The 27,302-nt window shown below is 46.8% G+C and overlaps 1 protein-coding gene across 8 annotated transcripts in view; it reads left to right on the top strand.

Moving 5' to 3' along the window:
- Window positions 1–642: 642 nt before the first annotated feature.
- JSRP1 (junctional sarcoplasmic reticulum protein 1) overlaps window positions 643–27,302 on the top strand; it is a 40,430-nt gene continuing 13,770 nt past the window's right edge. Inside the window, exons 1-5 of one of the 8 annotated variants that reach the window (XM_073324241.1) lie at window positions 643–808; window positions 20,077–20,152; window positions 22,342–22,411; window positions 22,745–22,924; window positions 27,009–27,146. In XM_073324241.1, coding sequence (XP_073180342.1) covers window positions 27,029–27,146 — 118 coding nt within the window. In that variant the 5' untranslated portion in view covers window positions 643–808; window positions 20,077–20,152; window positions 22,342–22,411; window positions 22,745–22,924; window positions 27,009–27,028. Of the gene's footprint in view, window positions 809–18,705; window positions 18,926–20,076; window positions 20,153–21,196; window positions 21,253–22,341; window positions 22,412–22,744; window positions 22,925–24,327; window positions 24,437–24,479; window positions 24,563–24,910; window positions 25,001–27,008; window positions 27,147–27,302 lie in introns of those variants that run through there. The other 7 variants (XM_073324242.1, XM_073324243.1, XM_073324244.1 and 4 more) reach the window with 7 other exon arrangements.

Genomic DNA, 27,302 nt, shown 5'->3' with positions numbered 1-27,302 from the left:
CATTGAGTGGAGCAAGACTGAACTGAGGTCTCTGCATGTGCATGCATATTACTTTAGAATGCTGCAGATTAACAAACTGCTAGAGGGAAGCATTTTAATGATGAAAAGCCATACAGAGCTCACTTATTCTCCGTATCCATGGAAAAATTACTCCAGCCACCCCCCTTCTCTCCAATTGAGTGGCTTCAAAATATGCTGGGCGGGGGGAGGGGAGAGAGAGAAGTGGGAAGTTTTTCCCCTACCCCCAGTGTGATTTATCTGAAGTGCAGACTGCTGGATTTTCGTTGCCAATTGGGAAACATGCTGAAATCAAAAACGGTCAGGACTGGTCTGGTAGACTTTAAATGTTTAAACACAGAAAATACCACAGTGGAGCCCAGATCTATGAGCGAGACAGCTCCCGAACAGTATCGGTGCCCCTCTCCTTTGCCCATCCAACACAAGCAAAAACAGATGGGAAAGGCAGCCTGAGCACAGGACTAGGGCTAAGGACTCTGATCCCAGCTCTCTAAATCTTACTCATGCTTATTATTGCAATGTGGGGCATAGATCAGCATTCACATAGATCGGCATTCCCCATCAGTACCTGGCCCAGGCCAGGGAAGCCAACGATCTAACCAGCAGAGCAAATTCAGTGATGAATCCTGGTCACATGCCACCTGAGGCACCCTGTGTCTAAGAACCAACTGAAAAACAGGGCCTCATTGTACTAGGCACTGTATAAGGTCTTAGAATCAAAATGGACAAGCCAGAAACTGGGTAGGGAAAGGGATACAAGCTCCGATACAGAGTCACTCTGTGACCCTAGGTAAGTTAATTTATTTCATTTCTCTGTGCTTCAGTTTCCCAATCTGAGGAGGAGAGAATACTTACCTCCTGCACAAGCATGTTCTGAGGTTTAATTGATGTAATGTTTGTCAAGTGCTTTGAAGGTGACGATGGTAGAGCAACATCAGGAATTTCTTAGCTAAAGCCAGCCAAGCCTCTAGCATCAATATTTCATGAATACATTTAATTTCAAACCACAACTGCCTCCCCAACTGGTGTGGGGGGGAGGGGTTAACACTGGGATCCTTTGCTGACCCTCTCATTTCCATCTAGATGCCCCAACCCCACCCTTCCAAACAATCACTGGCTTTCTCCACACAGTTCAGATCAAGCTTTTTGATATTTTCTTATAACATTTGGGCATCTAAAAAAATCACTGTCACATCCATTCCTAACTTAGTCCGTGTCCCATAGAGTTTCCCTGTTATTGCTAAGCTTTCTTTGTTCAAGTTCTGTTTCTCTCTTCCTCAGGGCTTTCCAGTGTCTGGTCCCCTCAGATTACTTTTCCCTATAGCACTCAGCACTTTCTTCTCCTTTCATCTCTCTACCTTTCTTCTGAGCTGTTTACTGTTCTCTTCAGTTTCCCCTCTTCCTTTGTGTATTCCTTTCCTCTGTTTTTCTTCTCCTTTCTCTATAAGGAGTCTTTTTACCCTCCTTCCATTCTCAATCCTGTCCAGCTTGTCTGTGTGTGTCTCTCATTGCTTTCAGGCGCTGATGTAACCATGTATTTAAGCACATGGAGAGAATGAGTGAAAGATACAAGGGATGTATTAGTGCGCTGTTGATTGCATTTACTGAGGTGCTTAAAGTTAGGCACGTGCCTGGGTGCCTGCTAAATTGGAGGCATAGTCTTTCCATTCTGCCCTCTTCTGCTTCAGCTCCCCCTTCAGTTCCCTGTATGAATCACACCCATTCTCCCCACCCTGCTCATCTATGCTTCACCTCCTCGTTTCCTTCCTGAGCGGATCATGATCTGTATAAGCCGTATTCTGCTGCAGGCACATCCAGATGCACTTGGTTGTGTGCTTGCCTCTTGGTTTCCCAGCAGGGGACAGAAAGCCTTTCTGCTCCCCGCTGAATCGCTGCCAGAGGAATAGTGTTGCTAGTGTTTAACTCCAGCATGCTGCATAGAGAAAACTATGGAGGTGACAAGAAAGGGTGGGTAGCTCTGCTGAGAGCCCTCTCCCAGGGTAGGATGTCAGCCTGTTAAGGAGCTGATAGTCCATCTTGGTTTAGCAATGCCGTGATAACCCTCTACAAGTGTTTAAACCTCAAGAAGAATGGTTTGGGTGTGATGTGATTAATGGGATTGTGTTACATAAGAGGGCTCAGTATTAGGTTCTCTTTCTGACAGCAAAGTGGCTTGGACTGTGGAACAGACTCCCACAGGAAGGGATAGAAGCCCTAGTGCTTGAGATATTGGAAATTGGACTGGACAAGACTCCCAAGAATATACTGGAAGAACAAAGCCTAAATTTGCTGAAGAGGGAAGCAGGGAAAGGTGGATTTTAAATTTAGCCTTATAAACACAATATTCTGCTATTTTTAGAAGGGTCATAGGTATAGCTAGCCCATAGCACCCCTGCTGGTGAGGGCTGGCACTGTAGGTTTCCCCACCTGTGCTTCCCCTCAACCAGGTTTTCCATCCCTCCTCGGGATTTGTAGGGTTCAAGTCTCTAGCTGGGTCTCACAGTTCAAGCCACTTCCAAGATAACCAGTATCCAAACAGGTTCTTCTGTCCCACTTGGGTTCCTCTTGAGCCCACCCTCCAGGCTCAGTTCCCAGCCCATTATCTTTAAGCCTTTCTAGTCTGGGGTAGCATATTGACTCTTAGGGGACTTCAGGGAAGGAGCTTCACACTCTCAGGGTTTCCTTTCCCTCTTCCGGTCTCTGGGATAGGCGCACAGAGTCCCTCCACAGAACCCCAGCTTGTTCTCTGCTCTTCCTCTCCCACCCTGAGCTTTCTCAGGCTTTTTAGGAGGCCCGGGTATTTCAGGTTCACACCCGATCTCAATTGGATCAGTCCCTCCAGGCTGGGAAGCAGCTAAATTATGGCACAAACAGATCTGCCTGAAGAGAGCTGGCCAACCCCAGGTCTCCTGGCCCTTAAAGGGGCAGGCCATCCTGTCATTCTCAGGAAACGGGGTTCTTACTCTAACAGAGCACAAAGCGTTAACCTCCCCACTTAACAAAAGGGGAAACTGAGGAACAGAGAAGCACTGTGACGGGCCCAAGACTGCAGAGCAAGTCAGTGGCAGAGCAGTTACTACCACAGCACCTCCTGCAGGTCCATCCAGGAATTAGCTCATGCCAGCCTCAGAGCACCTCCTGCTGGCCAGTGTCTCTCCTGCCTCAGGCCCCCCATGTCTCTCCCAGACCCCAGTACCCCTTACCTTGGTGTGCTGCCCTACAGAAGTGCCCCTACGCTCTGGGTCTCCCTTCCCAGGGGAACCCCCTCCCCCTATACCCATCTTGACTCAGTGGCTACTGCCAGTCATCATCTAGCCCCCCCATTCTCTGGGGCAAACTGCAGGCTGTAATGGCCACTCATTACTGGCAAGGGGTTTGGACCAGCTGCCTCTACCTATCCCCAAGCTGCCCCAGTACCTCCTTAGGCCTTTAACAAGGCCTCAGCCTGGGGAGTTGCCGGGCTGGAGTGCTCCTGCGCGGCCCTTCCCACTCCAAGGCTGGAGTGAGAGTGAGCTAGTGCCTCCCTAAGCCCTTATATCAAGGCCAGTTGTGGCCTGATTGGGTGTGGCCACAGCTGTGGCTGCCTCCCCAATCAGCTGATCTCAGCTGCCTTTAACCTTGTTCCCTAGGAGCGCGGTAACTGCCCTGCTTCACAGAGCAAGAATGAAACCCTTCTCTCCTGACTCCCATCCCCATGAGTCTGACTTTATCACTGAAGTCTATTGCACTCTCCAGCCTGTGTGCTTCAGGCCAACCCCAGCACGGGAATGGAATAGACTGCTCTGACAAGTGATGTGTTCTGCTGGCAATGAGAGGCCACGCTCAGCAGTGACAAACCCACACTGCCTTCGAGAGATGCTTTCAAGATAAACATCTCTTTCTGCACCTGAGAGTCTTGCTTCTGCCTCTTCAAGCAGTTTTCCTCCATGCTCTGAATCTCCCAGTGAGCATAGCAGCTTTCTGAAAGAGCCAGTGCCCAGTGTAAAGCAAATTGCAGGGGAAATACCTTGGATAAAAGGCAATGCTAAAGTCTGAGGTTGCTGGGCTTCTCTCTGCAGTTTGGGGAGGAATGGGTCAGCCTTGCATATTGAATAGTTTGTGTTTCTTCAAAACTCCTTTCACCCTAGAGTCTCCCCAACATGGTTTGTGGTGAAACCCTAACAGATATACTTATAGGATTTGGAGTAGGGGGGAGAGTCAAGGTCTTCTACTTATAGGATTGGGGCGCTCCTTGTATCATTCCATTTCCCCAACCCTATTTTACTCTACTCATCTTCCTCAAAGACCTGGTGTCACATGAGTTTTCCCTCTGCCTGTTGGTGCTACGCCTTCAGACAACCAGAGAAAGCACTCTCAGTCTCAAGCAACAGCATGCTCCCTCCACAGCATTGTGAGCCAGCAGGCAGAGCTCTGCTTTGGCTTCAGAGCTGGAGTCCCCTCTACGTCACGGCAGGCACCGGACCAGTGCCTGGCCTCACAGTTCAATTCATGTTGTTTGCCTGTTATTTGAAACTTGGCTCTGACATTTATGTTTGATACATTAGCAACATCCTTTCACTTCTTAGTTTTGAATTCTTTGCATTGTCCTTTCTGGCATGCTCACTCTCTCCAAGTAGAGAGCCAGTTTGTTTCAGTGATGGTGGATGCATGGTTAAGGTACCTCCAGAAACATGCCCCTTAGATCCCCTGTAGGCAAATTAAGACATTCCCCCTGCCTCATATCACTCTCTTGCTTTTAAAAAGGCCCTGGACACATTGTACATATAGCCGGATTCATACCTGGTGTCATACCGCCTTTAGAGGGACATCACTCATTGTAATCACAAAAACAACGAGGAGTCCTTGTGGCACCTTAGAGACTAACACATTTAGTTAAAACCCACTTCATCAGATGCATGGAGTAAAAATACAGTAAGCAGAATATATATTATAGCACATATATTCTGTTTACTGAATTTTTCACTCCATGCATCTGATGAAGTGGGTTTTAGCCCACGAAATAAATTTGTAAGTCTCTAAGGTGCCACAAGGACTCCTTGTTGTTTTTGCTGATACAGACTAACATGGCTAGCACTCTGAAACCTGTAATCACAAAGTTACTTTGCTTCACACAAAGTGGCAGCCCCTCTGTTTTATTGTTGAAAATAATTGACACCTGAAATAAAGAATCATGAAACTAAGATTGTGGAAAGTGCCAGCTCTGCTAAGGGAAGAAATACCACAGCACTTAAAGTTTTCTGCATGAATATTTTGCGTGTGTCTCATTTAGGGTCTTTGGCATGCACTGTATCCCACCTTTGGGCCTTGGCAGGGTGAGAGGCATGTCCAGTATAAGCAAGTGCAAGTCTCAGGAAAGTGTGAGATACATTCATTGGCAATTTAAATAGTGGTGTAATCTGGGCTAGTGGCATATGGGGCCAGATTCTGCTATCAGTTGCACTGCTGTAAATACAGAGTAATGCCATTGACTTCATTGGAGTTATTCTGAATTGATATCTGTGTAAATGAGATCACAGTGTTGATGCTAATGGGTGAGAAATTTGAAGTTTGTGTGTAATTTACAACACTTAGGAATTCAGTAGGTATGCAAAACCAGTATGATTTACATGCTAAAGGGGCAGAAGGTGAACAGGAGTAGCAGGAAAAGCAGATGATTGCAGGGTATAATATAAATAAATGTCCAAATATTTTACCTTCCATTCTCTTTTTGGCTGCTTTTCCTGTTACACCTTCACCTCCCACCCCCCTGGTGTGTAAATCACACACCTATTGAAATTCCAAATCAGTGCACGTTACACAGCTTTCCCCCTTATGCTGATTTCTGGTCCATTTATATCCTGTATATTCAGCCACTGATGAACTTGGCATTGGATTAGGTTATTTTTACAACAGGATTAGTTTCACCCCTTTAATTAACATTCCAGATTTATCATGAATCATGCTTTTTTATGGAAATCCTTGGCAGAGTAATTCATGGGAAATTTGTTTCAAGGTGCAGGTTTAGCCACTGATTCTGAACTTGCATATAGCTGTAAAACTGGTATAAATCCACTGAGTTTGTAGAGTTGCTTCTAATTTACACTGGTGTAAGTGAGAGTGGTCTTGTACCCTTAGTATAGAAAGCCTATCCTTCTAACAAGTCAGTTATCCATTATGCAAGAGGATTTCAGGTAGTCTCATCCCAAAAAAATTAGATCGTTCTCATCTCACAGATGACATCAAAATCCTCCTTGACATGGTAGGTCAGAGTTTCAAAGGGGCTTCAGAAAAAAACATTCATAAAATTTGCTAATGTACCCGTAACATGTGCAGAACAGCTGCTTTTGTATGTCTGATCACGTATTCAATCATCACGTGTGCGCCCGCAGTCACTTCTCTGTTTTCCACATAAAGCCTTGAACAATTATTCCCATCTGTCTGTCTAGCTAATCCTATTTATGGAGTTGCCCTTCACCATGGTATCTAAGCTTTTAACTTTTATCCTTAAATTATTCACTTCTTAGACCTACCTTGGAGCAATTACTCAATGGAGTTCTGCCCCCAAAATGATATTAAAGGAAATTCTCGTGAAACAGCACTACAGAACTTCAACCTTTCCTGAGGCCAAAAACTAAATCAGCCCCGTGTGGTGTGATCAGTTGAATCTCATCCTGTAATTCTCAGCCTGGCTATATTGTTCATCCACCTGCAAAACTCATTAGTGGCCTCTTACACTCGTCTGCCATTCACCGTTATATACCAGGGCAAATCACACACTCCATTGTAGCCTGATGCTGTTTTATTGGACAATCTAGTTTTAAAGGGAGTCTTTTTCATTCTCTTGTTTGTTATCTACTGGGTCAACACACGGCTTCTATTTCTTGTCCTAGTAACTGTAAAATGGAGCAGTCCAAGGGTTACAATGGAACAGTATGAGAACAGTTAGTTCCCTAGCAGGGGGTGTCCTCTGTGTGTGAAATTAAAGGGGTAAATTGTCCCTGTAATCTATGGGTTTCTACAGCACCCATTACTGCAAATACAGGAATAATTAGCTACTAGGCGTGTGCCACTCCAGTTAGGCAACAGGATTGTTCCTTGGCCCTCATGTTGTGTGCTGGATTCGTTATTCACCGTCAGAGGCTTATTCCTAAAGGTTTGTTGTGATTGCATGGTCCCGGGGAAGATTGTCTCTTTCCACATCTTTTGAAAGGGACAGAGTTGGTTTAAAGTTATATAATGCTCTTGCCTTTTGCTACTAAAAACTCCAGATTACTGGAATAATGATTTGTGGTTCAGTAATGATCAAAGGCCTCTCTCAAGACTGAAGTCCCATTCTAGTCGTTTGTTTGCGATGACCGGGAGAACTGCCTGGTGAACTGCCTGCTGAGTGCAAAAGTTGTGAGCATCTCAAGACATCTAGATAGACTCCTGTGCAGTGCGGAGGAGGAGCCAGTGATCTTGGTACAAGTAGGACTACCAGTGACACAGGGAAAGGTAAAAGAAAGGTCCTGCAGGACAACTTTAGGCTTCTAGATAAGAGATTAAAGTCCAGGGCCTCCATGGTAGCATTCGCTGAAAGGCTTCCAGCTCCATGTGCAGGGTCAGACAGACAGAACTGCAGAGTCTCAACGTGTGGATGAGACGATGGTGTTTGGAGGAGGAGTTTAAGTTTATTAGGAACTGGGAGACCTTTTGAGAGAGGAGGAGCCTATAAAGAAAGGATGGGCTCCCCCCTAAACTAAATCAGAACCAGATTGCTGACATGTAAAATTGAAAAGGTTGTAGAGAAGTTTTTAAACTAAGGGCTGTGGGAAAGCTGACAGCTGTAGAGGACTAAACAGTTCAACTGGAAACACCCCTCAGGGATGAATTTATTAAAGGGGAAACTGTCAGGGGCAGTGAGATATATGGGCCGGAAGTGCCCTTACTCCAGCAAATTCAGGGCCCGGGGGCCCAGCTCCACCAATGTTTGGGGCCAGGTCTCTCCTACGGCTCCGTCTGGTGCCCCCATGCACCTCCCCCAGAGGGTCCCTGCTTGCAGCCTGCTCTCCTTCGCCGGCCACTGCTGGCCACAGGCAGCAGGCTGATGTGATGGCAGCCCCCCCCCCGCACCCACCACAGGGGAGGCGAGGGGGCTTCCTGGACCTGAGGGAGGCCTGGCCCCTAGGAGCATGTGCAGTGATGGTGCCAGGTGAGTGTGCTGCCGCAGGGGGTGAGGGGGAAGAGGGCTGGGGGGACTGTGGAGTCCTCCTTTCTGGCCCCAGCCCCAGGGCAGCCTGCCAGCATCCCAAACTCCTCATCCCCAGCCCCGCCCCACCCCAGACCCCGCACCCCCAGCCACAGCCCTCACCCCTGCACCCCAACCCTCTGCCCTGGCCCTGAGCCCCTCCCAAACCCCTCATCCCCAGCCCCAGGCAGAGCCCTCACCCCCCCCACACCCCAACCCTCGATTTCAATTATAATGCAGAATACATGATGATCCAGCACGTTTTTCGTAAATTTGACAAAATGCAAGGAAGGAACCAATGTGAAATTTTTAAAGATAGCTACAGCACTCAACCCAAGATTTAAGAATCTGAAGTTAGTTAAGAATCTGAATTATTTTTTGTTATTTACAGTGCAAATATTTGTAATAAAAATAAATATAAAGTGAACACTGTATACTTTGTATTCTGTGTTGTAATTGAGGAGGCCTCCCATTCCCCCCCACCCACCCGTCCGGTACCGGTAAGAAATGGATTCCACTTGCACCACTGCATAGAGATCAACATAATTTGTTGGGAAAGAGTCAACACGGCTTTTGTAAAGGAAAATCATCCCTCACCAATCGGTTAGAATTCTTTGAGGGTGTCAAAAAGCATGTGGACAAGGGCAATCCAGTCAATATAGGGTACTTGAACTTTGAGAAAGCCTTTGACAATGTCCCTCACAAAAGTCTCTTAAGCAAAGTAAGCAGTCATGGGATAAAAGGGGAGATCTTCCCATGGATCAGTAACTGGTTAAAAGACAAGAAACAAAGGGTAGATATAAATGATGAGTTTTCACAATGGACAGAGGTAAATAGTGGGGTCTCCCAAGGATCTGTACTGGAACTAGTGCTATTCAGTATCATAAATGATCTGGAAAAAGGAGTAAACAGTGAGGTGGCAAAGTTTGCCTATGATATAAAATGACTCAAAGTAGTTAAGTCCAAAGCTGACAGTGAAGTGTTACAAAGAGATCTCACAAAACTAGGTGACTGAATTTCGTCTGCCATTGTCTTGCCCAATGTTGATAAATTCAAAGTAATCCACATTAGAAAAACATCTCAACTATATATCCAAAATGGAGTCTAAATTAGCTCTTGCCACTCAGGAAAGAGATCTTGGAGTCATTATGGATATTTCTCTGTAAACATCTGCTCAATGTGCAGCCTCAGGGAAAAAAAAAAAAAAAGCTAAGAGACTATTGGGAACCATTAGGAAGGGGATAGATAATAAGACAGAAAATATCATAATGCCAATATGTAAATTCATGATACACCCACACCTTGAATACTGCGTGTATGGAACGGTTCCATATGAGGAGAGATTAAGAAGACTGGTACTTTTCAGCTTGATAAAGAGACAACTAATGGGAGATAGGCTAGAGGTGTGTAAAATCATCAATGGTACAAAGAAAATGAATATGGAATTATTTACCTTTTCACATGACACAAGAACCAGGTGTCACCCAATGAAATCACTAGGCAGCAGGTTTAAAACACACATAAGGAAGTGCTACTTCGCACAATGCACAGTCAACCTGTGGAACTCATTTCCAGGGGATGTTGTGAAGGCTGAAACTATGACTGGGTTCAAAAAAGAATTAGATAAGTTCCGGGAGGATTGGTCCATCAATGGCTATTAGCCAAGATGGTTAGGGATGGAACCCCATGCTCTAAATCTCTGACTGCCGAAAGCTGGGAGTGGACCACAGGGGATGGATTACTCGATAAATTGCTCTGTTCTGCTCATTCTTCCTGAAGCATCTGGCACCAGCCAATGTTGGAAGACAGGATACTGGGCTAGATGGACCATTGGTCTGACCCCATATGGCCATTCTTATGTTCTCAGAGTTGACATTCTCGAGATTTCCAAGGTTTAAAGGAGGAGAGGGAGAGGGGAAAATAACCAAAACAAACAACCAAAAAAAAAAAAAAACCCCAGTAGAAACCAAACCTTTTAGGCTCTTTCTTTCTCCATCATAAAGAAGTAAAAAAACAAAACAAACAACCAAAAAAACCCCATGAGCTCAATGTCTAAAAATCCATTTGCAGGTGATGTTTAAGGCTCCTGAATTTTAACTTGGCAGTTCATTGGCCGGCAACAACAGGAAAAGAGAAGCTGCTGCAAGATGGACGGGTAGGACTCAAGTCCTGTAGAAAGAACTGGGGGAACAGAAGGATCTTGGAAAAAGCCAGCCTAGGATTTATTTCCTTGAAGATCACGCCCCTCCAGTTATTCTGACATTGCTTCACTGGCTGCCCATCGGCCTCCAGTTGGAGTTTAAGCCGTAATTATGACCTGTAGACTCCTAAATGGTGTGGGACTGGCCTACCCGAGGGATGGCCTTTCTGCTGGTGGCATACTACCACAGCTGTAGCCAGCAGGCGCACTCTAGCTGGATCCCCTCACTGTAAAAGAGAGGGGACAGCAGGCAGAGTGTTCTCTGCACAGGCTCAGGAGCTTGCTCTGAAATAGCCCAGATTTGATGAGCTTCCAGGCATGGTGCAAAAGCCTTCTGTGTGAGAGGTTTGAAAGGGGCTGAGGGTATGCTTAATGCTTCCCGCAGTGATAAAGGGACAGAAAGGAGTTTCTCTAGGTATCTGTCTGGCTGTGTTGCTATCGAAAAGGTCACTTAATGTTGCTAGGAGTTTATTGTGTTATTAAGGGTGTTAGAGCACTTAGAGCCTTGGCGTAGGCCTCTATTATCTTCAAGCCAAATAAAGAAAAGCAGAGCTGCAAATAGCCAGCGCTAGCTCTGCTGTGAGATAGGATCTCTGCAAAAGGCTGAGTTACAGGGAGAGCCACAGTAGCACAGTTACACGCTTTTCCCTGCTACAAAATAGGAATCTTTGTATTGGATGAGACCCCTTTTACTGTTCAGACTTCGCTGCTCACACTTGTAGGAGGCGGCCGTAGACCGTTTTTAGGTTTTTTGCACATGCCCTGCTCTGAGCAAACCCGAGGAACCATCAGCATCAAGGAAACGTGTTTCATTGCAGCTTGATTCCGAGGATTGTAAATGAATAGGGATTGTGATAGGAGAGAATGGACATGTACCAATTTGTCTGCCTCGGGGCTCGCAGGAAGCAATGGCAGAAATTAGGTTTGTGAACAGGACTACAAATTGAAATTTCTGGGCTCTGCTCCAGCTTCTGTCATTGACTCTCAATGTGTCACTTAGGGCCAGATCATGACCTGGCTATATAGGGTGTGAGGAGGGGTAAGACTCCCCCTTAGTCCCTACCTTTCCCCCCTTGCATCATGGCTGCAGGTGCAGAGGGCTGCATGCTTGGTATATCCTCTCCCCCTCTCCATTCCCCCCACAGGTGGTTGAGGTGTGGGTGGAGACGGGCAAGGAGTTTGTGGATCCTTGGATCTGCCACACAAATATGTCAACCTGACTTAGCCGGCTTGTGGGGGGAGGGGAAGTAGAAGTCGTCAGTGTCAATAGCAGATTACTACCCTGGGGAACAGGGGGGAAAACAGAGAGGGAATTGTGACTGAGGCATGCTTCCTTCCCTACTCTGCTCCTAGGTTGTGCAGCTACATGCTACTCCTTACACATTGCAAGGAATAAAAGTCAACCTTGTCCCTGAATTGCCCTTTGCCTCAGTTTCCCCATCTGTCAAATGGAGTCTAATATTTCAGGTTAGATTGACTCTTAAACCTACTAATTCTCAGCAGTGGCCCTTTAAGAGCCAAACAGTGGGGCCTGTTTTCACTTTCCTGCATGGCAATCCCAAGGACAGTGTTTTTGAAATGTCACGTTCAAACAGTCGCTCACGTATATTTTCCTCAGAGGTACTAACGGCTGTAAATCTTCAAAGAGAATAATGATTATCCCTGAACAGCACTTGGCTGTGAGAAAATGTATCATGGAACAATTATTGAAAGCAGCCAAGACTAAAAGTAGCATTTAATGGGATCCAGCATCTCCTGTTTCAGCTGACCCAATTGCTGCTGCCCCTGCCAAATAAAGAGAGTGAAAACCTTCTGAGATTTGTAAGTCTGGGTATTTAGGTCACACGTGGATTAGAGTGTGATCTGATCTGCTTTAATGTGGAGTTGCTCTGTATGTGTGTGTCCTATATATACACATACAAAGAGAGTGAGAGATCGTGTAATATACAAGGCCATTTCAAAGCCTTGATTCCTTAAGACTGATCACAGAGAGAGCTTGCGAAAGCATTCTACCTACAGAGATGGAGTCACATTTTGTAAGGGTTTTGGGAGGCACAGCAGATTACGAGTGCTTTTTAAAAAAGCTTTTTTACATTCATATGACTGCAGGGCTGGTGAAAGGTATTGATTCAGATCCCTGAGGGAGAGCCATCCACTCCATAAGTTACAGCATGCTCACTGCTAGAACAAGCTTCCCCCACAACGCACCCCCATCAGGCCTCCCCTAGCAATGTGTCTCCCCCTCAGCTGGATGAATGGCCTCTAACAGCAGGAGGAGAGTTCATGTTCTATGGTGTATTCTGTCCTTGCATTCTATGCTGAGATTGGCACTAATTGTCTCCTTTGTTGGCTTTGCAAAGTCCAGTGGCAAATAGAGACCCAGCAAACTCAGTTCAGTCAGGTAATAACAGCTTTATCACTGGTGACCTCAACTGGCTTTGAAGCAGTAACCTAAAGGTGAGGGACTCTCTAGTGCAGTCCCCAGTGCCACCCAGATTTAGAACATGATACTAAATAGTCAGAAATACCTGTGAAAAATACCAGACAGGGGGCACAGCCCCTTTCCCGCACGTATTGGGCTTGCAAGGTTCAAGGAGGAACATCAGGTTGTTCTTGGGCCCTTTGCTCCGCGAGTTCTGGAGTACGGGTGCTGTCTGCAGTTGTCTCGTATGAAAGGAGAGTAGCCAGAATGCATGGCCTCAGACTAGGGATGAGACAGAGAATATGATGGGTGAGCCTAGATACCACCTCAGAAAGACATACGGAGATTACATTTGATGGAACTAGAACAGGGCCAATTGGGGAACAGTACAGTCTCCAAAAATGCATTTTTAGAGCACTAAAGCTGCTCATTTGGATCAAATTCCATGTGTAGTTTGGGCTGGAAAAAAATTGGGATTTTTTTTTTTTTTTTGGAAGTGGAAATATTTCATGGTGGCCATTTTGAAATGACACATTTTGACTTTTCATTTCAAAATGTTTTATTTAGAAACGTAACAGAAGTCTTTTAAAAAGTGAAAAGCACCCAGAACCAACCCAGTACTAACCAATAACTGGAAGAAAAAATATTAGGTTGGATGCAGTGTTTCATTTCATTCAAAATTTGTTATTTTGTTTTAGTGCAAAACTGGAAAAAACTCATTTTCAGTTAAAAACTGTTCTCTCTGCCCCCCCCCCCACTCATTTTTGTTGCTGTGGGTTTTTTCCTTGTTTCAGGGGTTGATCCAAAAAAAAAAAAAGATCCAGTCAGCTCTAGATTGAGCCCTGTAGATCCCCCAATTACAACCAACCCGCTCTTTTCTTGAGACTTCTCAAATTCCAACCACAGAATTCGCCAGAGGGGTTGCTGTTGAAAGAAAAAGCATTTCAGGCCCCTGCTGGCCCGTGGTACAAATCAAACTCAGGCCTGTCATGTAGCAATGCCAAGTGCACTGTGGCCCTGGGAATAAGGGGTTCCTAATTGAACCCAGGAGTTCTACAAGCAGTGTCAGCCCCAGACAGCCTGGGGTGCAAGAAACCAAGAGTTGAAAACAGGCGTCCGTTCTATGTGACAGACTTGATTCATGGCATCTGAACACCTGAATTTTTACCACTGCAGCAGGACAGGTGATTGAAGTTGGCTTGAGGCCAGAATGGAAGATTATTAGGGCTTGTTCAAGCCAATAATTGGTCAGAGTCTGAAATTTTGATAATCCTTCTGTTCTAATGTGCAGAGAGAACACATGTAGTCAGCTCCACCTGACCGGCACCAGTACGCTAAACCCCTTCGGACATGGCGGAGCACAGAGACAGTGACGCTGATGGGCCTTTCCTTTTACGGCCACAGACATGGGTGAAACATCCATGTAAATTCTGCTTGATCTAGAAATTGCACTTGATGCCTTCGATCACAAAGAGCTGCTGGTACACCAAAGAGCTTTTAGAGAACTGCATTAGACTAGTGTCCCCTGTTCTTCTGTGGCAGACCCTTGTTTGGGGTGTCCTGCAGTCCTGAGTCCTGTTAACCGTTGCTGGGAACGATCAGATAACACAGACTCTGACACCATCACTCTGTGTGTCCAGCACAGCCGCTGCTTTGTCCCAGCTGGACGAAAGGCAGCTGGCTCAAGCTAAATACAGGAAGTATGGAGCTGACATGCAGGAGGGAGCTGTCACACTGTGATCTTGTCCTCTGTCGGGGTATCTGCACTCCAGTGGTTAACATAGTCTTGGGGTCCTGCTGGGTTCATCATTGTACTGGAGACCCAAATAGTCTCCAGAAATGCCTCCTTCTGTCTTGACGAGCAAGGAGGAGTCATTGTTTCGCCTTAGATGAGGGCCTAGCTATGCTGTTTCTTGCTTGGGTCCCTTCCAGGCTTGCCCCCTGCCAAGTATCCTGTGTAGGAACAGGAAAGGGAAAGGCAGAAACTAGAACTAGAAACTAGAAACTGCTCTTGATCTATCACAGGCAAGCCTACCTCCTGAATGGAACAGTTTGATGACAGCACATATCACCCGTGCTCCTGGAGCCTCACGGACCACCATCCAGTTCCAGATCCATTTCAAACTCCAGGCCCTGGTCTTTAAAGTTCCCAGTGGTACAAAGTGAGCTGTAGCTCACGAAAGCTCATGCTCAAATAAATTGGTTAGTCTCTAAGGTGCCACAAGTCCTCCTTTGCTTTTTGCGGATACAGACTCACAGGGCTGTTACGATGAAACCCTCAAAAACCATGGCTCTCTCTGAGTTGCTATGGCAACCATAATCACCTGGGACACTACAGTCCCTGAGGGGACCTTCTGCCACCAGGGACCCGAAAGAGGCTGAGTCATGTTGCAATACCTGTCCTCCTTCAGGCCTTCCTATAATTGTGTAAGTAGGAGAAAGGACTCACACTGCAAGTCATGAGCAAGTCCCTCCCTGTTTCTCAGATTCCCTACCTGTAAAGTGGGGATAAGGATACAGAGCTCCTTTGTAAAGTGCTTTGAGATCTATGGATGAAAAGCACTAGATAAGAGCTAGGGATTATTAATTATTGTTATTATTACCCAAGAGAAAACTCTTTTAGTTGCAAAGGCATGCTAAGACACTGCTAAATTAGAGAGGAATGATGATCCAGTGGTTAGAGCACTAGCCGAGGTCCTGGCATCAGTTCCAGCTCCACCCCAGATTTCCCACCTTGTCTAGGACAAGTCACTGAGGCCTGGATGCACAGGAGTTAGGCGTTGTGACACCCAGTGTCATGGCCCCTAGACAATTACTGCAATTCACAAAGCATGAGTTAGGCTCCTGTACAATGAATGGGGAGAGAAAGGCACGTAGATTGCAATTCACAAAAGTCAGCCCGCTAGGAAGGAAGCTGCCTATGCTAGGCAATGGGAGATGCCAACCCGAGGGATATGTGCTGAGCCTTCCCCCCTGCCTCCCGCAGAGGTTCCTACCCCTGCTAGCCATTCTCAGCTGTTCACTGTTTCCTGAAGTCAGGCACCTCTGCAATTTTAGGGGGGAGGCAGAGAAGAGGAGGAGGCATTCCCTAGTAACTTTTAGCCCAGTGGTTAGGGTACTCCCCTGGGATGTGGGAGACCCCCAGCTCAAGTCCCCCCTGCTTCTGGGGGAGGTGGAAAGGGAGTTGAGCAGGGATCTGCGATCTCTCAAGTGAGTGCCCGAACCACGGGGTTATGGGATATTGTGAGATGGGGCTCCCTCAGGCTCTCCTGACAACACTGTTGCACTATGGATAAATACTTGGTCATTTGGGCGAGAGAGAGCCTGCACACATGAGACTGACTCAATAGCCTAGTGGGCAGAGCGCTCACCCAGGATTTGGGGGGCCTAAAATCTGGTTCCCTGGTTCCAAAGACTCTTCTAGTATTTATCCACAGTGCAACAACTTCAACAGGAGAGTCTGAGGGAGCCCCACCTCAATATCCCACAGTCCCATGGTTCAGGCACTCACCTGAGAGGTGGTGGATCCCAGTTCAATCCCTTCTCCCGCACATACGTGGAGGGGAACTTGAACCTGGCTGTCCCACGTGAGTGCTCTAACCACTGGGCTAAAAATGAGGGAGGTCGTCCTCATCTGCGGTTTTGTGTGAACTCACCCAAGGGGCCCAATCCGGTAGGTGTGCTCAGGGGGATCTTACCAGATAGGGCCCAGCACCCGAAGTAGGCAGCTGAACACCGGTCTTCCCCCAGTTTGTAAATCACTCTGGAGCTTACGTGGGAGGTAGGCAGCAGATGGCTGGAGACAGGCAGCGGTACGCATGCTCAGAGGCAGAAACATAGGCTGTGAGGGAACTTTTACTGCAAAAATGTAGATGTCAAGCGAGTTTGGGCACCTACAGGGTTGAGTGGGAGTTTTGTGCATTGCAGGGGTCCCGAAACTGGGACTTAAGCACTAAACTCCTTTTGTGCATCCCGGCCTAAGCCTCTGTGCCTCAGTTCCCTATCTGTACAATGGGGATAACAGCACTGTGCATTCTGTGAGGATAAATACAATAGAGAGTGGGAGGTGCCCAGATACTGTGGTAATGAGGGCCAGAGAAGTACATTAGAGAGAGAGTTCATTCCCAGCTGTTTGGTTTGCACTGAATGAATAGTCCTCCTAAACAATTTACATTATGAGCTTGCTGCAGCCATCTTAAGTCTGGCTGTCGAGCCTTCACAGTGAAGAAAAGCTTGTCGTTGGCCTGCAGGTGGTGTGTACTTTTATCTAGGTGAGACCATTTTCCTTCCACACTTCGTGAAAATGGGAGTCAGCATTGTGATGAAGTGAGGGTTTTCCCCTTGTTATGTTGTACATGAGCCTGTGTGAGTCTTACTGTTTTGCATGAATACTGTGTGTACCTCAGTTCCCTGTGTATTGCACCAATGCCTAGGTGGTGGGAATAAGGGTGTGTGACTTTTGCTGAGACCCTCGGGAGCAGGTGAGGTGGCTCCAGCTGCCTGCATGTAAGTGATGGCCGATGCCCCTCATAACTTGAGAATCAGGAGGGGGATGGAACCAAGTGACACATGGCCCATGAAGCAAGACGAAGACCAGAGGAAGGGCAACGGGGGTGTTGGAGGTCGGGTGCCTGGGAGGGGTCAGTCTCCTGTTTGGAACTCGGAGCGGGGAGTCTGGAGCACCGAGCCCAGGGTCCACTCCAGATGGACTTTGCTGCAAGTTCCTGATTTCTGTGCTAGCAAACTCTGTTCTATGCTGTGTTCCTGTTGACTAATAAACCCTTATGTTTTACAACACTGGCTGGGAGTCACTGCTGAGTGCAAAGTTGGGGTGCAGGGACCATCTGGCTTCCCCAGGGGGCCAGTCAAGGTGGACCTGCTGCGGGAAGTGTACGGTAAGAACAGGGGTGCTGAGTGCTCTGAGGTCAGACCCAGGAAGGCCATAGCCAAGGAGGGTTTTTGTCCTGGACAGCGTACCCTGAGAGGAGTCACTTTACCCAGAGTCCTGTCTGGCTTCACATTGAACAGTTCCAGAGCATGAGGCCTGTGACTTTGTGACAAGCATTTTCTCGAGCACTTAGATATTCTTGGCAATCTCCCACACAAGCGCTGACTCAGCCTGCCTCTGCTTAGCTTGGTGTAGCCACGTTGGTCCCAGGATATTAGAGAGGCAAGGTGGATGAGGTAATACGTTTTACTGGACCAACTTCTGTTAAACACCTTGTCTCTCTGTGTAGCTTCTGAGGTCTGATAAGATCAAAGTCCAGGGTCGTATATCTTGCATCATCTCTTTAGCATCATGATAGCTCTAGAAGTCAAATTATAATCAGTGCCCTTTGTAATTGGGGAGTTTGTATCTGTGGCACTTGCTACAGAATTGTAGTCCTGAATCTAAAAAAAAAAAAAACGGTTTGTGGACCCTATTGTTCGGGAGATAACTTGGAAAACAAACCAAATGTAACCATTGCGGTGTCACTTACATCAATCTGCCTGACACAATAGCTCTGAGTGGTGTGACTTGTCCCATTTCTCTCCATCAGGGCCTTGCGGACTCCATAATTCTGCAGCCACAGAAGATGGCATTTCAGAAAAATGCCATTCAGTTCAGCGTTTTTGCTGCAGAATTTGCTGCAGCCTGGAGTTTGTTTTCAGTTTCCCTGCCCTGCTGGAACCTGCCTGCAGCTTCCTCTTGATCTCCAGCGTTCCCCACAAGAGAAAGGGGGAGGTGGAGTGGTGGAGTGGATTGCAGGGCATTCTCTGTGCACTGGTCCATGGAACCAGGCAGCCAAGGCATGGATAGCCAGAGATGGAGTCAGGGGAGCCAGAGGCATAGATTGGCAAGCTAGTAAACCTGGACTGCAGAGCAACTGAGAGCTGGGAAAATGAGCCACTGAAACTGGGGCTACTGACTCCTTCCTTCCCTAGCACACAGGGGAAGGAGGAGGTGGTTTTGGACTGAGTCACTGGCTGTCATAGGAGCAGAGAGCCAGAGAATGGAGCTGAGCTGCCTAGAGGGCATAGTGAAAATCCATCTTCAACACTAATCATTGTTGAAAATCATCAACAACTAATTTTGTTTGTGAGTATTTTTCAACTGTGAGCAACAGGAGTATGTGCGGAAGGGTGGAAAGGGAGGCAGAGAGAAATATGCTGGTAGCTGGATAAAGTAACATTGCTATGGAATGTAAGGATTTTGCTGCTGCAGAATTTGGTTTGGTCATGCTGCAGCCTTGATTATCATTTCACCTCATATCGGAGTTCAGCCGTGTAAACCCCCCGAACGGCGCATGAGCGATGGGAATATTTGAAGTAAAGCAAAAAGAAAAGGAGGACTTGTGGCACCTTAGATACTAACAAATTTATTTGAGCATAAGCTTTCGTGGGCTGCTACTCTGAAACCTGAAGTAAAGCTGATGATATTTCCATACATAGACCAGTCATAAATCATGATCACAGCTTGGGTACATAAAGTAAATGAAATTCCCATTTACAAATAAAATTCAGCAACTCAATATTTAGCACTGCAAGCCCTCAGTGAGCATTCAGCACACAACACCAGGCCAACGCTGATCAATTACCCTCCAGCATCATTCCAGCAGGGACTTTCTGCTTCACGTCATCTCAGCGAATTAGAGAATGTTACAGAGATTCTCCGAGCTCGTTTGGTCCCAGAAACACTTTATCTGATTCAGGTCAGGTGAGAAACTGGGATCCAGTGAGATTTCAAGGGATTAGAAAAGAATTTGCCTCTGGGAAACTCCTTCCTGCATCTGCCTTGGTTAAACTGTCCAGTGGAGACTGGAGTGTTTATAACTTGTCAGTGAGCTCTTTAGAGCTAAAGATGTGAAGGCATTTGCCTGTGGAGGCAAACCAGCCCCACTCCCTGTTCATTGTAGGTACCTGTATATTCGTTGAAAGATTTCCCTGTAAAGGGGGGGAATGGATTTGTCCTAGTTTGCTGCTCTGTGATAGCTATGAAAAGGAGAGTGGGGGAAGTACTGCTTGTTTTTGGTTTTTGTTAACTAAAAATTCAGGTTTTGACTACCATGTTTTTCCTGGAAGACTCTAGAAGAAGTTGGATTATGATATCATGAGCACCAATGAAACATGATTGAATCAAAATCCCTTCTGCTTTGAGTTAGGCCATTTAGAATTTTGTTTTCATTACATCGCCTAACCCAATAAACCAAATATGCCTTTTTAATTACTTACAATGACCTTATCTGGCAGGAAAATCACAGCAAGAAATATGAAGAAAGAACAAAAGCCAGTCAAGTTAGTACAGACAGAGGGTCGTTATTTAAAGGTACATCCACTCCCACTGAAAGCTTTGGGTTCAGTCTTCAGTAACAGCAGTAAATAATATTTATATTACAGTTGGGCCCATTGCATGCTTGGCACTGTCCCCGCAAAGAGGGAAGACAGAGTCCCTACCCTGAAAAGCATACAGTCCCTTTCTGGTTTGCTGAATACATATAGTAACCACTAGTTAGGCTGTGCTTTCGGATGCATAGCATCCACAGACGGGGCCAGGTTTTAAAAGAGCTCAGCATGCAGATCTCATGTGAAAATCTGGCCACTTATTTTGATGCCTAAATGGAGCTGAGCTCTCTTGCAAATCTGGCTCCGTGTTGATCTGTTTTCCTCAATCAGGTATGTCGGTGATCCAGTAACTTCCTTTCATTTCACATGCTGCCTCCCTGTCACTTTCAGCTAATACCCTTTGGTCCTGAGAAGGCTAGATAATGGGTTCGTAAGTCTTGAAACAAGGTCAGGCCAGTCAATACATCATAAAAGCAGCAATGACGGGCACTTTTTAAAGGTCATCTTTAAACTAATTTATCATTACTCTTTTAAAATAAAGCTTTGATAGCCTAAAAACAACTAGCAATATGCAACAGACAGAACCATTTCAAAGTGTTTGCAGTGCCCTGGACTAGGCGCAGGCCTCGGGATCGCTCACTCATACAGTTTTTGTTGGGCAATCAGGTGTTTAACTATTGTGTTTGGAGTCCCGCAGGAAAGTGATTTCCCATCACGTAGGCTGGAGAGCAGGGACAGCAACTGAAATTAAAGCTTTTACAGCAGAGCGCTCTTTTGCGGGGGGGGGGGGGGGCCGGGGGGGGGAGAGAAGAACCTCAATTAAAGAAACTGCCCTGTTCTGATATTTCAGTTGTTTTCAGCTCTATTGAAAACATTTATATTTTAACAAACAATTTATCTCTGTTTTTTTTCTGAAAGCCCCCGTGGCTGGAGTCTGGTAATTACGCAGGAATCTCTATTCGCATTTTAAAAAGCCCAAAATTTAAGTTTCTAGTCGTCTTGTTTGGAGAGAAAAGCTTGAAAAGCTGAACTAGAAGCCCAGGAAGACAACCCAAACGTCATTTTTTTTAAATCTCATGCTGTGTAAGCCAATTTCATGATTTGTGCATGCTTGGGATTGGCAATACAAGGTTCTCCTGTTTTTGTGCTAATTGCGTAATGTTACCTGCTACACGCACAGTTAAAGGTTTGCCCTAGTCTTTGTACATGCAGGTAGTCCCCATGAGTCCAGTGATACTATTCGTGTAGTAGGACGGGTTTACAGACCTGGGACCTCTGCTTTTAGAAATATAGACCCAGATCCTGGGCTGCATCCAGCCCAGCTCAGGAGCGGGGGTAAAAGTGGTATTAAATGACCTTTTACACACTCTGCTGTGGGACCAACAGGCTGTTGGGCCAGTGCCCCGCATAGGGTACAGTAGCCTCCGGGAGTAAAGACCCTGAGGACAGCCTCCCACCCCCTATGCTCACGCACAGCAGGAGCCAAGAGGGACCCCGCTATAGCAGCTGCAGCCTACCTAAGGAGTCCCACATCCAGGAGGTAGCCTCAGGGTCCAGAACTTCTGGCTTTCCAGCTCTTTTGGCACCACTGTGCAGGGGCCAAGATCTGCCCCAGGTATTGGCCCACAGAATACCCATGATGTGGGTTGCATTACGGGAGGAAACTGGCTTTTTGCATTTCCCTGTTTTAAAAAACTATTATTTAACTGTGCAACAGAATTTTTGCATTAGCGCCTTTTGTGGGGTATTTTGTTTCCTTGTTTTTTTAAGGGGGGAGGGAGGAGGTTAATCATGTTAGTATTTAAATGTTCCCAGTTAAGTTTTCAAGCACCCCCACAATACAGTGGCAGGGGCAGCTATCAGACTGAGTGCGATGGAAGGAGAGGGGCTAGGGTGAGTTCCTGTCTGTTGCTGGTTGGCTGGAGCCAGTTCCTTGCAAGGCCGGGTTAACAGGGCAGCAACACAGCTGTGAGCAGACCTCTACACAGCAAGGTGCCCAACTTTATCCCCCTTCCATGTGTGGCCCCATCGTCTTCAGTCGGACTCATGAGAATAAAGGTTATAGGAGCAGGTCCCACGTTGGAAGTTCAGCCATTTGAGTCATCTGCAAATAAAGAACCTGCTCTTGACACTAGGAAATAATGTCCGTTTTTTACCCTTCTGTAACTTCAGTGTCTGAATCCACTCCGCCGGATTCTCCTCTTGCATATGCTGTTGGAAATGAGGAGTTCCTCAACTCAAGGTAACTGCATTTGCTGCTATTCAGCACTCTGCCGTAGCACTTCACAAACATTCATTAATGAAGCACTTTGCACTATTGTGCTCTCAACAAGCTCCAGTTTGGGGAATGAACATTTGACAGATTTGCAGTCCCGGCTTCCTAGCACCATATTCCTGTCGGGGTATTCCCAACCCTATTGCTTTTCATAGGCTATCCCTTCATCCTTCCCATCCTATATCCCTGCTATGTGTAACATCTCCATGGTTCCCTTGTTCCTGAGAGCAGCCAAGGAAGCAGATGGATCTGTCATGAAAGGAAGCAAATGAGCCTCATGTTATTCTCTCTCTCTTTCAGAGTGAAGTCAGACCCTCTTCTGTCTCCCCGGGCTGAATATTAAAGCTATGGTGGCATTAGCTTCCTGTGATTGGTTGATATTTTGCTCTGGCAGAAATCAGCACCTGTTGCTGTATATTACTCTGTAGAGACTGAGCCAGACAAGAGGCTGAAGGCAAGACGGCTGCATTCAAGCCCTAGGTATGCCTTTTGTGGGGTTTTAACTCTTTTCAGCGAATACAGGAAAACCCATGGCCATGGAATGCTTGCCTGGAGTCCGAAGTTAGTTGCTGGCTAGCCGGGGATAGATCTGTGTACGGAAAGAGCCTGTAATTCCGCTATCTTGAAGGAGCTGATGGAGCGGGGAAGGGGGCTATTTTTGGAAGCTTCCTTGGTGTGAGTTAGTCGTGGAGTCACACTTCAGATCTTGGACCTGAGCTCGTCTCTGAAAAGTCGTTGCTGACATGAAGGTAGAACTGTAGGATTATTTATATGTTACCTCTATGGTGTCTACAGACATGTTAGGTTCTTTATGGAGTCCTGCACTAAGGCATGTACAACCAACAGACCAAGTGTATGGTTGTGTGCGGGGGAAACACTCCATAAGACATTCTTAGGTGAGTCTTTAAAAGGATTCAGAGGGCAAAGTGGAGGAAGGAGTTTGAATAGCAGAGACTATGTGTGTGAGCTGTAATTGCTACATTTGGCCTACGCAGTTGTCACGGTGTTAGTATCTTAACTGCTACTTTGTAAAATGCTTTGAGATCTCAGAGATCTGACCCATGAAACCAAATTCTGTTCTGCTGGCTGGTGTAACCTGTTCTATGACCATTTGGACCCTCTACTCTGTTGAACACATGCTCAGGGTTCAGCTGATCGCCATATTTGGGGTCGGGAAGGAATTTTCCTCCAGGGCAGATTGGAAGAGGCCCTGAGGGGTTTTCTCCTTCCTCTGCAGCATGGGGCACGGGTCACTTGCTGGAAGATTCTCTGCACCTTGAAGTCTTTAAACCACGATTTGAGGACTTCAAGAGCTCAGACATAGGGGAGAGGTTTATTGCAGGAGCGGGTGGGTGAGCTTCTGTGGCCTGCGTTGTGCAGGAGGTCAGACTAGATGATCATAATGGTCCCTTCGGACCTTAATATCTATGAGTCTATGAGACCCAAGCTGTCAGCTTAGGCTTCCTTGCTTTGTGAAGGCAGGGACACATGATGGGTGTGAATGGGGTTCCAAACTGTCCCTCATTCAGCTGTCGGAATCCTGAAACAATGGTGTCTGTGTGTAAGCACACGCCACCTCCCAGCCCAAAAGTTCTGTCAGATGTGGTACGGAATAAATGGCACAGGTAACAGCCATGAGTGGGACTTCAGGGTCTCCATGAACCACATTTGGTATTGGCAGCTGATAGACCTCTGGTTTGTAGCTGTGTCACAGCCCTAGTCCAGTTCAGCACTTGGGAGGCAGGAGCAGCCAGTGAACTGGCGGAGGAGACGGAGAAATTCCAGCCGGGCTCAAGTCCCTTAACGCTGCCTGGGAAAGGAGGTTTCCTGCAGATGGAGCCGAGCAGCCGCAGCCCAGGACGGGAGAGAAATCGATGACTCAGCGCTGAACTGTTGAGACTGAAAATTTCCCTTCCTGGCAGACAGCAGCCTCACTCTCCTGTTTGCACAAAGCTTCTTGCTCCTGCAGCATCAGCCCAGCTTGGGCACAGGGTGAGGACAAGGACTTAATTGTTAGAATAGAGGGACACAGAGGGCAACTGGGGCCCTTCACGTCTTCAGGCGTCCCCCTGTGGCTACAATCTTCGCAACCAATGGCTGGTGCGGTGCCTAGGACAGGTACTGGAGCCCTGGGGATAGGTTTGCTATTCGGAGACTCTACCCAGGGACAAGGAGCTGAGCCCAGAAAGGGGAGTGAGCCCAGAATTTCAGAACTCACTGTGCAAGCCTTGCTTTAGGAAGAGTCCAACTCTGAACCTCCTAACAGTTAATGCACATACCTGATGCATCCTGACTGCCCGCTAGCCTTAATCAGTTGAAAATGGGGAGCACAGAAGATTGCATTGGGGAGCAGCAGCACTGAAAGTGTTAATTGCTTTGGGTTTAGCGCATTAGAACACTGGCATTCTGTTAACGATAGCAGGCCGACATTTCCACAGCACCTTTCGCCTCAAAGGGCTTTCGACATGGGAATTGCTTCACCTGTCCCTGCAATGCAGCTGTCTCCAAGGTGGAGCTCTGCGGCGGTTTAGCAGGACGCAGCAACGCCGCCCAACAGTTAAGAGCAGGTCGCAAAGCAGACGTGGAATTTGAGGGGGAAGTTAGAGACAGTGGCAGTACCCAAATTGGAAGTGGTTCAGAACACCATGGTTTACACCGCTATTTTTAGAAAATTGCCATAGGGTCTTTAATGATGACACACGGGCTGGATCTCAGTTTTATGTATCCAAATTCCAGTAGAACATGGGCATTTCAAGTGGGGTGCACTGTTCACAGGATCTTAAGGACCTGTGGTGTTTTCCTGCTGTGATCCATGGAACCTTGATCCTTTAAACATATCTATGTTGTAAGGTTTCGGGTGTAATGGGCTGAGCAGCAGACTGGGAGCCAGGAAACTCCTGAGATGTAATCCCAGTGCTGGCCCTGACTCCTTCTGTGGCTGAGTGACTTAACCTCTCTGTACCTCACATTATTCCTCTTTAGAGTAGGCCTAGCCCGCAGCAGGGTAGTGAGAATGTGTGACAAGTCTTTGAGATCCTCCACTGAAAGGCTCTCTGGAAGTGCTGCGGCTGGTACTGTTTGTACAGCAAGGCTAGTGATTGCTTGCAGCGATGTAGTCACACATGTATATGTTTCAGAGTAGCAGCCGTGTTAGTCTGTATCCGCAAAAAAAGAAAAGGAGGACTCGTGGCACCTTAGAGACTAACCAATTTATTTGAGCAAAAGCTTTCGTGAGCTACAGCTCACTTCATGGGATGCATTGAGTGGAAAATACAGTGTGTATATAAATCTCCCCAGAGAACATGAAACAATGGGTGTTACCATACACACTGTAAGGAGAGTGATCAGGTAATGTGAGCTATTACCAGCAGGAGAGCGGGGGGAGGGGAAAAAAAAACTTTTGTAGCGATAATCAAGGTGGGCCATTTCTAGCAGTTGACAAGAACGTCTGACGAACAGTGGGGCGGGGCGAGATAAACATGGGGAAATAGTTTTACTTTGTGTAATGACCCATCCACTCCCAGTCTTTATTCAAGCCTAAGTTAATTGTATCCAGTTTGCAAATTAATTCCAATTCAGCAGTCTCTCATTGGAGTCTGTTTTTGAAGTTTTTTTGTTGAAGAATTGCCACTTTTGGGTTTGTAATCGAGTGACCAAAGAGATTGAAGTGTTCTCCAACTGGTTTTTGAATGTTACAATTCTTGACGTCTGATTTGTGTCCATTTATTCTTTTACGTAGAGACTGTCCAGTTTGACCAATGTACATGGCAGAGGGGCATTGCTGGCACATGATGTCGTATATCACATTGGTAGATGTGCAGGTGAACGAGCCTCTGATAGTGTGGCTGATGTGATTAGGCCCTGTGATGGTGTCCCCTAAATGGATATGTGGACACAGTTGGCAACGGGCTTTGTTGCAAGGATAGGTTCCTGGGTTAGTGGTTCTGTTGTGTGGTGTGTGGTTGCTGGTGAGTATTTGCTTCAGGTTGGGGGGCTTTCTGTAAGCAAGGACTGGCCTGTCTCCCTGTGAGAGTGATGTGTCGTCCTTCAGGATAGGTTGTAGATCCTTGATGATGCGCTGGAGAGGTTTTAGTTGGGGGCTAAAGGTGATGTCTAGTGGCGTTCTGTTATTTTCTTTGTTGGGCCTGTCTTGTAGTAGGTGACTTCTGGGTACTCTTCTGGCTCTGTCAATCTATTTCTTCACTTCAGCAGGTGGGTATTGTTGTAAGAACGCTCTCCTGCTGGTAATAGCTCACCTTACCTGATCACTCTTCTTACAGTGTGTATGGTAACACCCATTGTTTCATGTTCTCTGTGTATATAAATCTCCCCACTGTATTTTCCACTGAATGCATCCGATGAAGTGAGCTGTAGCTCACGAAAGCTTATGCTCAAATAAGTTGGTTAGTCTCTAAGGTGCCACAAGTCTTCCTTTTCTTTTTACATGTATATGTGTGTCATTCGGGCACTCCACCTGAATTCCATGGTCTTGGATGCCAGTGCTCCCCCTTGCCAGCTGCGTTGTGTGCTGAATGCAATGCATTTCTTTTACCCCTCTATTTAGCAAGACTCCCTGGAAGCGACATGGCAACAGGCACCTGTGAGGTATTGGAGAGAGACCTGGAGTGTCCTGAGGCCATAGAGGAGCTGCCAGGGCTGGCAGAGAGCATTCCAAGGCTGTCGAGGGAGGACGTGAGAAAAGGTACCTCACCCCCACGGTGACGCTGGTCTTCCCCAGCAATGGATGCACAGGCTATTCTTGCATCCAAGGAGTTAAAAGGCCTTTGGTCTGTGCTGACACCATTGGAAATGTTCTTTGAGGTGTCTTGTGAGGGGATTATATGCTTAAGATCCTGAT

This window comes from Lepidochelys kempii, chromosome 25 (assembly GCF_965140265.1).
Source record: "Lepidochelys kempii isolate rLepKem1 chromosome 25, rLepKem1.hap2, whole genome shotgun sequence".
Lineage (NCBI taxonomy): Eukaryota > Metazoa > Chordata > Testudines > Cheloniidae > Lepidochelys > Lepidochelys kempii.
The sequence above is the reverse complement of the archived record's forward strand: the minus strand, read 5'-3'. Positions and strand labels throughout refer to the sequence as shown.